Source organism: Pieris napi, chromosome 2 (genome assembly GCF_905475465.1).
Source record: "Pieris napi chromosome 2, ilPieNapi1.2, whole genome shotgun sequence".
In the NCBI taxonomy this organism is placed as follows: Eukaryota; Metazoa; Arthropoda; class Insecta; order Lepidoptera; family Pieridae; genus Pieris; species Pieris napi.
In genome coordinates this window covers 343,618-356,232 of record NC_062235.1, presented here as the reverse complement: position 1 = coordinate 356,232, position 12,615 = coordinate 343,618, and the positions used below count along the sequence as shown (strand labels likewise).

At 35.6% G+C, this 12,615-nt stretch overlaps 1 protein-coding gene across 2 annotated transcripts; it reads right to left on the bottom strand.

The window, feature by feature from the left end:
* Positions 1 to 1,182: 1,182 nt before the first annotated feature.
* Positions 1,183 to 12,450, bottom strand: LOC125055711 (protein FAM91A1). 2 transcript variants are annotated; one of them, XM_047658206.1, is made up of 19 exons: positions 12,219 to 12,437; positions 11,807 to 11,891; positions 10,820 to 10,927; positions 10,208 to 10,309; positions 9,686 to 9,867; positions 9,384 to 9,484; positions 9,079 to 9,256; positions 8,872 to 9,005; positions 8,635 to 8,737; positions 6,285 to 6,392; positions 5,826 to 5,912; positions 5,558 to 5,736; positions 4,283 to 4,449; positions 3,845 to 4,072; positions 3,551 to 3,697; positions 2,848 to 3,434; positions 2,332 to 2,435; positions 2,181 to 2,250; positions 1,183 to 2,076 (listed from the first exon to the last, which is right to left on the bottom strand). In XM_047658206.1, the coding sequence occupies exons 1-19, from the start codon at positions 12,288 to 12,290 to the stop codon at positions 1,966 to 1,968; spliced, it is 2,853 nt and encodes a 950-aa protein (XP_047514162.1). In that variant the 5' UTR covers positions 12,291 to 12,437; the 3' UTR covers positions 1,183 to 1,965. The 2 variants fall into 2 exon arrangements, with proteins under 2 accessions (XP_047514162.1, XP_047514171.1); XM_047658215.1 differs by lacking the exons at positions 1,183 to 2,076; positions 2,181 to 2,250 and having other exon boundaries at positions 2,327 to 2,450; positions 2,793 to 3,434; positions 12,219 to 12,450.
* Between the last annotated feature and the right edge of the window lie 165 nt (positions 12,451 to 12,615).

Genomic DNA, 12,615 nt, shown 5'->3' with positions numbered 1-12,615 from the left:
TTTATGTTTGACGATTGCAATTTGAAGATTTTAGTCGGTAATGTCAAAATTCTTTAAAAAGCATAATATAGATGTTTGACACTGACAGAACAATTTTTATTGTGACAGTTTCCCATACAAGAACAATCCATAGACGCAAATTTTGAGAAAATTTAAATAGAAACTATAAAAAACCGAAGGAGATTATAATAATTTACATGTATATACATTATTTTTATACTAGACTCTAGAGTATTAGGCCGAACTTACTAAGAAGTTTTATTATCTGAATTTATTTAGGTTATTAAAACTGTAGCATACAGAATCTTAATCCACAGTCAAAATAAAAAACTGATTTAATAATATCGAATTAAGGAAACCTATATAATATTCAAAGAAAACTGATAACGTTTAAAATATAAAGACACAAAGTAAAGGAATATTTACATTTATTTTTAATAACATTTAATTGAAGATTACATATTAGTGTAGTACTTGTAGATGTACCAGTTCAAAATTAATACTGCTTTACAGCTTTAGTCTTATTCATAAACATACTATATATATATAAGAATATTTTGTCACATTTTTATTTCAATGTGAGACTAGTGTGTTAAGATTTAAAGCAACATGTGGTTATTTGATATAGTAAGTTTATGAATTTATGAAGTATTTCCAGAAAGGACTTTGCACCTAGAATTACAATGAGATATACACTTTATTAAAAGATCTAAGGTATAAAGACTGACTGTGCTAAGAAATGAACCAAAAAACCTCTTGTAATGTATATAGCAAAATAAAAATATCACAATTTCGCAAATAAAATAATATGCTATAAATTCTACATAATATAGCGGACGGTACAGTTAACTACCTATTATTACAAGTACACAATTGTTAATTTCTACATCTATTATATACTATATTTAAACAAAAGTAACTAGTAGGAGATGCAAAAAATAATAGAACCACAAAATCTTTGTGACCTTTGAAATATATGAATAGTTTTAAATCTCGTTTATCATTACATATTTCCTTAACATAATAATTTTAATTATGGAAGAAATTTTATAAAACTAAACACTTTAAATTATTAACAATTATATATTAAACACAACAATTAAGTAAATTTTCGATATATATATAAATATATATGTTTATACATATTTACTTCGTATTTTATGTTTTTATTTTTAATAAAATATAAAATTATGAATAAATGAAACTTATAACAAAATGCGTACATATAAAATAATATTGCAGTAGCTTAATCGAAGGTTATAACAATTAACTAATATAACGTGTATTGTGAAAATCAAAACAAAAAATCGATACTTAGTCATTAGTTATCTTCATTAAAGGGATGCTATTTTTCCACATACAAAACATAAATTTAAAATGACACGAACATGGCTAAGTTATACAGTAAAGAATCTTTTACAAAGGATATTCTTTATTCATTCAGATATGAACCATAAAGTACACGTAACTTGTCTAAGAGTTTCATGTTTACACAAGGCTCACAACACTTAAGCCCGAAAACATTAAAAAAGTATACATCTGCTACATAAAGTAAAGCATTACAGCAAGTGTTTCATCAATTTTAGCTTGAAATACATTTCTGTTGCTAACAATAGAACCAAAAAGGTGCCATACACTTTTTAAACAATGTATTATTTCGTCCCTTTCTGACAATATATTTTACACTGTATTGAAAAGAGACAGATAGATAGAATAGATACAACGAGGCTGCTTCATTTCTATAAATGAAAGGGCTAGTCTGAACAAAGAAATGTTTGTTTCGACAACCTTAATCTAAAAAAAATTCACAGGAAGTATAGAAAATAATTTAAATTACTGAACTCAAGAAACTGGAAGTGTGGAGAACTGTAACTGCTGTTCTGTATCTAGACCACAAAATGCTACTTGAAATGGTCATTCACTAAAATATAACTATATCACATTCACTAAAATTAGGCGAACGTGTCACTTTCCACTCCATTCGCTGATTCGGCCGTTTTCAAAAACTAGGTTTTTTCTCGGCAAAGGAACCAAGGTTCCTCTCTTCACTATGCCCATATCTTCACCGGGATAGTACTGTAACGTAAAAAACACTTCTTTTAACAATTTTCACATCTCAGATGGCACAATGCAGTAATAATACTCGGTAAAAATTAATTTAAATATTATAAATGACTCACCTGACATTGGGACACAAATTTTAATAAGTCTCCTCTTATAAATTCATTGTCTTCTTTTATTTTTTCTAATCTGGAATTCAGTACATTGCATTTTTAAATTTATAAATCAGTACAAAATGGGAAAAATCATGTCAAATGCAGCGTCACTTACAATTCTGGTTTCGCTATCCTGTCCACAATGCTCTGACAGACCTTTTCACACAACGCTTCATCGAACAGAGGTATACCGAACTGAAGGTCTAGAATGGTCCATCGCTGAAATAATATATTAAAATAAAAAGATTTTATAGGTATCTCATCGGCAAAGAAGACAGAGGGTAAAGGCCGAGAGAAAAAGCCGGCGTAAAAAACTGTCGGTACTCTTTTAAAATAGCAAATCATCAAACAACACTTATTTTAAAACAAATATCGCAAATTAATTAGAAGTAGCCTGTCTAGCACAAGTCCCAGGCTCTTTTATCAACTAGATAATCGTTAACTTTGTAGTAACTTTTTACACAGCTTTTCTTTAATACATTTCCTAAATTTATTAAAATGCAGAGATAAAAGAGCCTCTGGGATTTTATTAAAGAAGAGTATCCCTTTTTCCCAAAAAAGAATTACTAACTTATTCAGAAAGTACCGCTCGTGGTTAATTAAAAACAGCTTTATTGTGGATAATACGAACCTCGGGTTTACAAGTCTCGTCGTCGGAACAATTGTGTGCCGTGTCAACGCCGCTGTCTCCCTCTCCGCTTATCTCCGTCAACTTGTTGCTCAACTGAGTGAACATAGACACCGATTCCTCCGCCGGACTCAACAGATCGACCGACTTCTCTTCCTTTTTGTCAAACTTCAGATTCTCTACGCTAGGCGTTCCGGAATGTATCGGAATCAGATCGTCCGTGAAGGACTCTTTGCTAATCGACATTTTGGAATGTTTCAAGTCTTCTATGCTGGTCGAAGTGGAATGTATGGGTACAAAATCATCGCTGCCCGCGATGGACTCTTTGCTTCTGTGGGTGTCCACGTTTAGACTGTCTAACTCTTCACATAATAATTTCCCGCCTTCGGCGCTCGTGAAACCGTTGGCGGGGGAGCCGGTTTTGCTGTCAGTGGTCGGCGTGACGGCAAAGTGGGATTCTATGGGCGACTGTAGTCTATTGTTTATGGCTTTGAACTCTGTGGTCTTTTCGCAGGATTCGTTAGAGGATAGAGATAGTTCGCTGACTGGTTTGGCCATGCCGCATATATCCTTTTTCTTCCGACTTTGAACTGAAACAATAATTTTACTAAAAAAATCATCTCCACCATTATATTACATGTAGACCAATTAAATATGCGACCGATAAAGATTTGCGGATGCAATAATTATGAAAGCCTTGACTTACTAAGTTGTACGGTGGAGGGAGGTCTCGCACAGCCGAGGTCAGGCACTCCGATATCGGCCAGCGTCACGTACCCCGCAGTGCGCGTGAGACGCAATCTTCGCATGAGGCGCCTAAGCCCACCGTGCTTACGCCATAGACATTGATGATCTACAAAAGTTATTTCTTTTTTACTTAATGTGGAGCTGACAATAAACCATTCACCGATTAGTTTTCTATTAAAGACGTCACGGAGCTTGTTTAACCATTACGCGTCTGTATATAAATATAATAGGCATTACATCGCTTTATACCGACCTTCAGCGTCATCCATGGAAGCCGGGGGGAAGGCCAAATGCGCCACGTGCGGCGGGGCCCTAACTCCGGCCGCCTGAAGCAGCACGGGGCCCCGACGGAGCGCCGAGTTGGCCGCCGCTAATGCGGCGGCAGCCGGCAGCGCGGCGGCTTCGGATTCCGCCGTCCACCAAGACACGGCCAGCCGCGAGAAGCCGAGGAGACATCTGGGCACTCCGCGGAGAACCGTTCCTGAATTCGACATAACCTCACGATGAAGCGAACTGTATCTTTTATTAATCCAATACAAATGGTTTAGCTGTGGAATTTCTTTAAACCTTACTATGTCGAAAAGCCAACGGAGATCGCAAAAATACAAAGTGTTAACTCCATGCTGCTAAATATAACTTCTTAGAAGGCAAACAGTGCTGGATAAAGGGCACATAGACGTTAAGCACAAACCCTTAGTGAGCAGCAGCGTAGGGGGTCCGTAGCCCGCCACGTGGTACAAGTAGAGCCTCATCCAGGGCGAAGAGGCCTCGGGGGGCGCGGGACCCACGTGCGCCAGGGAGCACGCGGCCGAGCCCGCTCTAGCCTCGCGGCTCAAGGGCGCCGTCGATATCGCCAGTCTGAAACATCAAAGGCATTCCTTAGGTTTCGCCCCTTGACAAGATTAGGCGAGCAAGAGAAAAATACATAGATGAAGGCAAAAGAAGCAGAACCACAAAAATTTGTATATACAAAACTGTTATGCGACTAGTCTGTGAGGCTCGGAGGCTCAACATAATAGAGTTGGTCGCGGAACGCAAGATATTGTGTAAAATTCTGGGGCCGACGAGGAGGAAACACAGGTCTAGCCAGTTCGTAATACAAGAATTAGGCCGGTGGAGGTGCCTCAGGCAATAATATTGGTCTTGAGAGCATTGGCCAAGATTGGGCAGTGAAGGAAGCATACCTTAGCCCAAGTAGATCGCACTTTAATAAATGTACTTTGAACAGGTGAGGATATAAATTGGATGTTGAGTTGGTAACTCAGTATTCATTTCTCGCTTCCTCTCAAAGTGGCGAAGACTACTTCAAGCCCTTAATTATCGTGGTTAGCCTGCCCGGTAGCTTTGAGATAATCCCACCACCTCGAACCTTTGATCCTACCCGTAGGGTAGGATCCGTCTCCGTCTGTCACCTTAGGTGTCTTGGTGCAGACACGTCCTTATTTATATATTCACTATTTATGTGTTAGGGTAGGTCTGCAGGGCTTAGGGATCCGTAGGGTTGTTAGGTTTTTACGTCTCACCCTCTCATATATTTAGTCATCTAGTGCAGCTTGCTCATACATACATAACATACTATTCAGATACTCCTGACATTCAATACATATAAATTTTTAACACACATTTCACAGTCCTCTGACTACACATTACATATATTAATATATACATTGGTCCTTCGAGCCGGATCGAAAATACCATAAATTTTATTCTGATCATAGATCATAATAAATAACAACAAAGTGTCTGTACAACCCTATATGATCTTAGAAATTTGTATGACAATACTTGGCGATTAAAAAGAGTGGCGGAAAGTTTCTTGCCAGTTCTTCTTACCCGCTCTACGCCCTTGACTTGCGAACTGGTAGTAAATGTAAATTTACGATTAATTTAACTTGACTATTCAAAAGTGTACTTGGTTACCTACTTGAATAAAGATATTTTGAGTTTGAGTTTGAAATAAACTCACCTATATTTCGTAGCGAGCAGTCTCGCCCGCGCTGGCGCATCGAGCGCATGCAGCGCTTCACATCGCAACAAGTCCAACGGACGGAGTTTCGGCCGCAGCGTCCTCAGCGCTATCCGGAGGCACGCGGCCGCCGCGAGGTACCGTCGCGCTTCACCCTCGATCTCTGGATCTGCGACGACCTGACGAGTACGAAGTCATCGATAAGGTTTTTCAAACCAAATAAAATGAAACAGTTCTCTATCGCAGAATACCGTTTCATACACCCCACCTTATCCAGCTCCATAAGCAGACTGTCTAGACTTTCATCGCACAGTTTACCGACTTCAAATAATGTGACCGCGTGACTCTTGAGATCCTGAAAAAGAAATACATACTAATATTCATCGTTTCGTACTCTTACTGATGTATAAATAAATATTCCCATCTTAGCTTAAACGCGTTTCTCACAATTAACTGTTATTTTCAATTAAAAGTTTATAATCGTCACATCGTTTGACATTCATAGAGAAGACATATGAATGATACGCGTGTTATACGTGAATGATACGTGAATGATACGCGTAAGATACGTGTAAGATACGTGTCTGATACTCGGATGATACGCAGATGCTGCGGTCAATGCTTTAATATGCTGGTTTTCATGCCTGACGATGTAGTGAGCAGACATCTTAATCTGGTACACTTGAGTACAGTCACAGTCAGTGTTCGTATGATAAACAATCCTTACTGGGGACAAGTTTCCCATCATGAGGTAAGCGGCGAGCGTCGAATCAAATAAGACAGCCACTCTCTGTCCGCCGCTGGTGGTCGACGTCTCCGCGGGTACATGTGGTAACTTAAACAAATATATTTCTATATAGAAAGAAAATACGATTAATCTGCTTAAACTTAAGCAACACATAAACGAAATAAAATAAAGTCACTTATGGGGTAGATGAAAAAACTACCATTTTTAAATTAATTAATTGATTTAATGTGTTAACGATTACAAAAATAATATATAAAAAGCTAAGCATATGAGCATCCAACAATAAGTCACAAAGCACACTGGCGCACACCTTTATACTCCTATAAAATATATTTTGAATTTCCAATTGATTTGAAATCCATCTTTATGGTAGGGGGAGCACAAGAGGGGATTTCGGAATTTAATAAAGCGCGGCAGATTAATATATAGGGGGATACCTTGTACCCGGTTAAGTACCTCCACAAAATATGAGGCCCATATATAAGGCCGCCCGTGAAGGAGACAGGATCAGATTAGTAACAAAAAATTGACCATCAGAAATTCCCGAGCGCGTCAGATTAAGGTAGGGTGAGTTAATTACATCCTAAAAAGTGTATATTCCACTAATCTGACAATTTGAGAGTGACGGAAAAAAAGGGGAGGGCAACAAAGTTGTAAAAAAAAAAACGTCATCTCGACATTCTCGAGCGTAGCTAATTTTTTTTTTATTTTGAAGGAAATAATTCAAGAATAATGAAAAATATATAATCTGACGATTTCCGCAAGCCGAAATATCAAAAATTCGTCGATAAAGTTAAATGCGTGCAGCTACGTGATGCCTACATTTCCTTAAACCGATCGGAATCTACTAAACGACGTTCTAAATATTTCCCTCAAAATTACATTTCCTGTGAATTTGAACCGATTCGGACCGATAGATTTTGAGAAATTTTGAAAAATCTTAAAAAAAATAAGAAATATTTTTTTTTAAAGTTGTTTCTTTATCGATCAACTTCAAAAACTAATCCGCCTTTGAGCTTGAAAAACTACGTCGATCGCCACCAAGCTGGTCAAAAGCGGTTGATTCGTTCGAGAGATAGCGTGAACGAAAGAAACCCGAAAAAGTGTTTTTTCGGGATTACTCCGAAATTTGTGGTTCTATCAATTAAAATTGAAAATTGCTTGATCCATTCAAAAGTTATTGCGGTTTGAAAATTCCAAAAATAGTGTTCTATGAAACTTCTATCAGACTTTCGAGCTGGAAGAGCTCAAATGCATAGAAATGTTATTTCTTTGAACTCAGCGAGCTCAAAATATCAATTTTAAGTGCCCAGGAACGGAATTAGCGGGAAGTTGCAGGGATGGCCCTTTAGGTGAACCGTTTTTCTAAAAAAATTTTGTCAGATCAGGCGAATCCCTCTAGATAATCGTCAGATTATGAGACAGTACGTTTAGAACATAAAGATGAACCACATATATCTTAATCTAACGCGCTTGAGTATTTCAAAATTGCGATTTTTTTTTTTTGAGTTTGAGTTTATCAATATCTGACGCGCTCGAGGATGTCCATGCAACAGTTTTTTTTTACATATTTAACAAACTATAGCTGCTTCCCCCACCGATGAAAAGCTATATATCATATAACATTTTTTTCTTCTTATTATCTAAGCTTTGCATCCCAATAGGTCTCTACGACGCTCGAGTAAATCCCCATTTAGCATCGTGGGCTCCCCTACCATTAGGGAAAGAAAAAGAGGAGAGATAATATATAGGAATACCACGTAATAGATTTCTAGAATAAAACATACGCACAATGTTAATACTCGGAACAAACGCAGGCTGCAATTTCCCCGTACTAGACTATCTAGAGTAATTATTTTTTGGGAAAAGGGATACTCTTCTTTAATAAAATCCCAGAGGCTCTTTTATCTCTGCCTTTTAATAAATTTAGGAAATGTATTAAAGAAAAGCTGTGTAAAAAGGCTTAATTTGCGTAAGCCTTAAGTTGTGGCTTAGTTTTAAAATAAGTGTTATTTGATGATTTGCTATTTTAAAAGAGTACCGAGAGTTTTTTACGCCGGCTTCTTCTTTCGGCCTACACTCTCTGTCTTCTTTGCCGGTGAGTAGGGATTAATAATATAATAACGTGGAATAAGTGATACCTGTATCTTATGTTCCATAATAAACATATTATATTTTATTTTTTTATTTTAATATTGAGAGCAGTAAATTAGCCCTAATTAGGTTGCGGCACGCATATTCATTAGGAAAATGAACAACAACTTCAACAATAAATATATAAGCATTACATTTAAATCTTTAGAGTCCACAATGTTTTGATATAACTCACCTGCTTGGAGGTCGAAGGCATATCCTTGATGAGTACCGGCTCCATTTGCAAGGCGTCTTCGTCTAAGCTCGAGTCAAACGACAGAGGGGTAATTTGGCGATACCTGAAAATAATATTGCATCATTTAAAAGTACATTCAGAAAACTCTAACACTTGATATTGCTCAAGACGCCTTCCTTGTCAATTGGAACCGGCAATTCCCGAGATCAGAGATACTATCAATTGAAATAAACTGACGGACGATGCTGGTGCGTGGTGATGGCGTTCGTCCAAGAGACGTGGTGAGGGTTGACGGGGGGAGGCTGCAGGTGCTCGGCGAAACCCAGGCGGCAGTACAGGGACACCGCTTGCTTCACCAGAGACGCGTCCACCTACAAACCGTAATGCACATATAAAACTTCAACTAATTCTCCCAATTATATACAGATTCTGAACAATCATTACCTGCAGCACTGAGGCCAGTTCGGCTACGCTCGTGTGCTCGTCAATAGACACGAACACTTTATAAAGCAGCGTCTCAAAATAATCCCCCGCTATGCGATTCATCACGAACCCTTTCAACGGGGGCACGGACACTTTGTCGGCCCCCGTTATGGGCACGTCTAAGTAGACGAGACCTCTCCTGAAATAAAACGTATAACAAATAAATGAAAGTCGCACGTACATAGAAAACAATTGTGAGCAGGTATATAATATACTATCAGTTAATGTTAATAGAACATAACATATTATATTATGAATAACGTTACCTGTATAGGCTTTTAACGAGGTTGTAGTCGAGCGTGCCGGCCGTTTGAGAACCTCGGTCTATGAGGAGGTCTATAAGTGACTTCTCACTCTCATTGAGAGGCTGGATGGAATGTAACCTTCGGTTAGTCAAACACAAAGTAAACACCGTCAGATCAAACACGTATTAATAATGTCAATTTTCAATATGAAACCTTTAAACATTAATTAATTAAGTTTTGTTATTGTAAAAAAAAACATTTAAATTATGAAAAAAAAATATCACACTGCAAAAAGATACAATTGGAACTTAATTAGAACTCACTTTAACATCTTCTTCGAGGACATATCCGAGCTCTACCCTCCACCAGGGTTGCATGGGTATATTGAGAGGCACTCGAGGTAACAGACCACGGATGGCCTTGGACCTTCCGCGGCGACCCAGGGACCTAGCCTTTGCTACTAGCTCTAAGTACTCATTACGGCCTATGCCTAATAGACGAAGACCTACAGAAGAGGCACAACATAAACTTTATTACTCATCTGTGTCCAAGATTACATTAGAATATGGAGTGGACAAATATCAGTATTTGTTCTCAGTTATCAGAATGAACCATTCGAAATTTCATTGTAACATAATTTACACTATTGTTTGGGAATGCTACTTAAAGTTTAAAGATGATAGATAGCCTGATCTGACAAAATATGTGTCAGCTCCATATCCTTAAATAAATTTATGTCTAGCATATCATTTCATAATTCAAACAACAATTATATCTTTTTTATTTAACAAGACAAGACAACAAACAAAAACAAGTATTAAAAAGAACACATTTTCTTTACTTACAATCAGCTGCAGTGAAATTCGGCATAGTGTCATAACTTTTCTCGGTTTCTATAAGTAATGCCACTACTTCTATGTAGTAAATGAATGGAGTAATTCTAAGACCTGAAAATAATTTTCAGAGAATAAGGATCCATGTATTAAACTATACATATAAAGGGTAGTTTAAAGAACATTTTCACAAATAACTTAAGGAATAATGTTTATTGTAAAATTGATCTTTTATGGGATATCCAAACTTAATCTATTTTGCATACAATGTGTAAACTATCAGAAAATAAATCTATTAATATACTAGCTGTCCTTGAAAACTTTCGGCTAATACGTTTATTTTTTAAATAAGCCTATATATTTAGTACATATGGAACATTTTAAGTTCTTTTTTTTAATTTCAATTTTTTTTTGACATTTCCAATTTTTCTTTCGAAATTAAACTTCCTCAGAGTAGAAGGAATATAGTTAAACAAAGAGTTTTGTGCTTAACAACATATTTGGCAATTAATTTTTATTTATATAAGATATAGAATTTTAATCTAAGTTAACGTTGATGTGCACATATCATGCATATGCATAGTTTAAGATATAATAAACTGTAAAATCTTAAATTTGGTGTACCTTTAACTATCATATCAGCTAAGTGATATGGGTAGAGCATGAGCCTCTGTATACTGCTCTGTACAAGCATCTCATAGTATTTCCTTTCATCTTTTCGAACTGAGCGCACTGAAATATGACAATTACTCCTCTAATTATTATAGTAATTCTGCTTACATAATACAAAGATTAATAATTTCATTATTCTGCATTTTAAGATTATTCAAGTCAAAATAAATAATAATAATAAAATAAAAATTACTTTATTTGACTCAAAAACATTACTTACATTTAAAATATTATAAACATACACTAGGTTACGAATCGTTGAGATACAATATTCATTGTGGTTAACCTTATACATAATATACTTCTATGAGCACTAGTGTTTAAAGTAGGCCTAGCCTGTGTGTTATACGCTAGTTCCTTCCAGTGTCATAAAAAAATTGGTTCATTTGTTGAGTCAAATAAAGTAATTTTTTGTTAATTTGTTTGTCATTTGATGTTTATTCATTTTTATTTTTAATAAACTAAATGAAGGTAGAATCTACTTAAGTTGTTGCAATTGGTTAGATCGTAGAAGTGTGAACTTCGACAATTTTTAAGTCTTTTATTTCATTATATTTTTGAGTTTTTAGCCATTCTACTATTTAGGATTTTATTCAGCTTATTGTAAACAAAAGAACATAAATATCTCTAATGTGATACAGACATATGTTAAAAATAGCTTTTATGCCTGCTTAGGAACAGGTTGTAAAGAGTTCCTTTGAGGCATATCATCTACCTAAAAACTGGTTAAGTTTTATTGACCTCATGAAAAAAGAACAAGTTTCAACAGATGAACAAATAACAGAAAACAAATTTTAATTAGAAAAAAAGTGTTTATCCTTATTTAAATCCTCCCATCCTTCTAGTAATACATAATGTAGGTTTAATAGGTGTAGTCTTATTGTAATGTATATAGCATATAGCTTTGCTAACTAAATGGTATACCTAAAAAAATCTTACCTAAGCTCCCTCTGAATCTCAGTTGATTTTTAATACTGAAGTCTAATATACACCTTTCATATTCCTTTGGAGAATCATTGAGTAACTAAAAGAAAAATGTATGAAGAGTTACAGGGCAAGTACCAGTACCAGTAGTAGTGTTAGATAATATATTCTTAAAATATATTTATTAGCATTGTTACAATGAAATAAAAGTAATAACACGATTCATTATCGAGATATTACATTTAAAATATTATCGGATTAATATGTTTCCGATATTGAATTTCCTATAGAGTAAAATTAAGTTACTAATATTAGTATTGCGCAGTACACGTGTTATAATTGTCATTAAAATATTTGTTTCCAATAGGAAAATAGAGGGACAGAATTGATAATAATGCATAACTTTGTAATTCATTTTGTTATGTACCTTCTTTACATTTCCTGGCAATTGAGTCCACTGTATCTTTTTCCGAATGCATTCATTGATTTCATCTTCCATTTTATAAATATTGATATTAAAGCTGTTCACTACATTGAAAAGCGATATTATTTAAATTTGCAACTTTAACAAAAACCGAATGAACACTAACCCAATATTTTGATAGGTGATTGGCGATTGCAGAACACAAATACAGCACAGTGTATAAAAATTAGTAAAGAATAAATTTCAGATGCGCTTATATCTCTAGAGGAAGATGAAAATATAACTAAATTAAGAACTTCAGTAAAGTGCATGATGTTTTTTATGGAATTCAACATATATTATGTATTAAATATTTTTTGTTAGTGCTGAATAGTCCTTTTGTTGAGGAACGCGAGTCTCA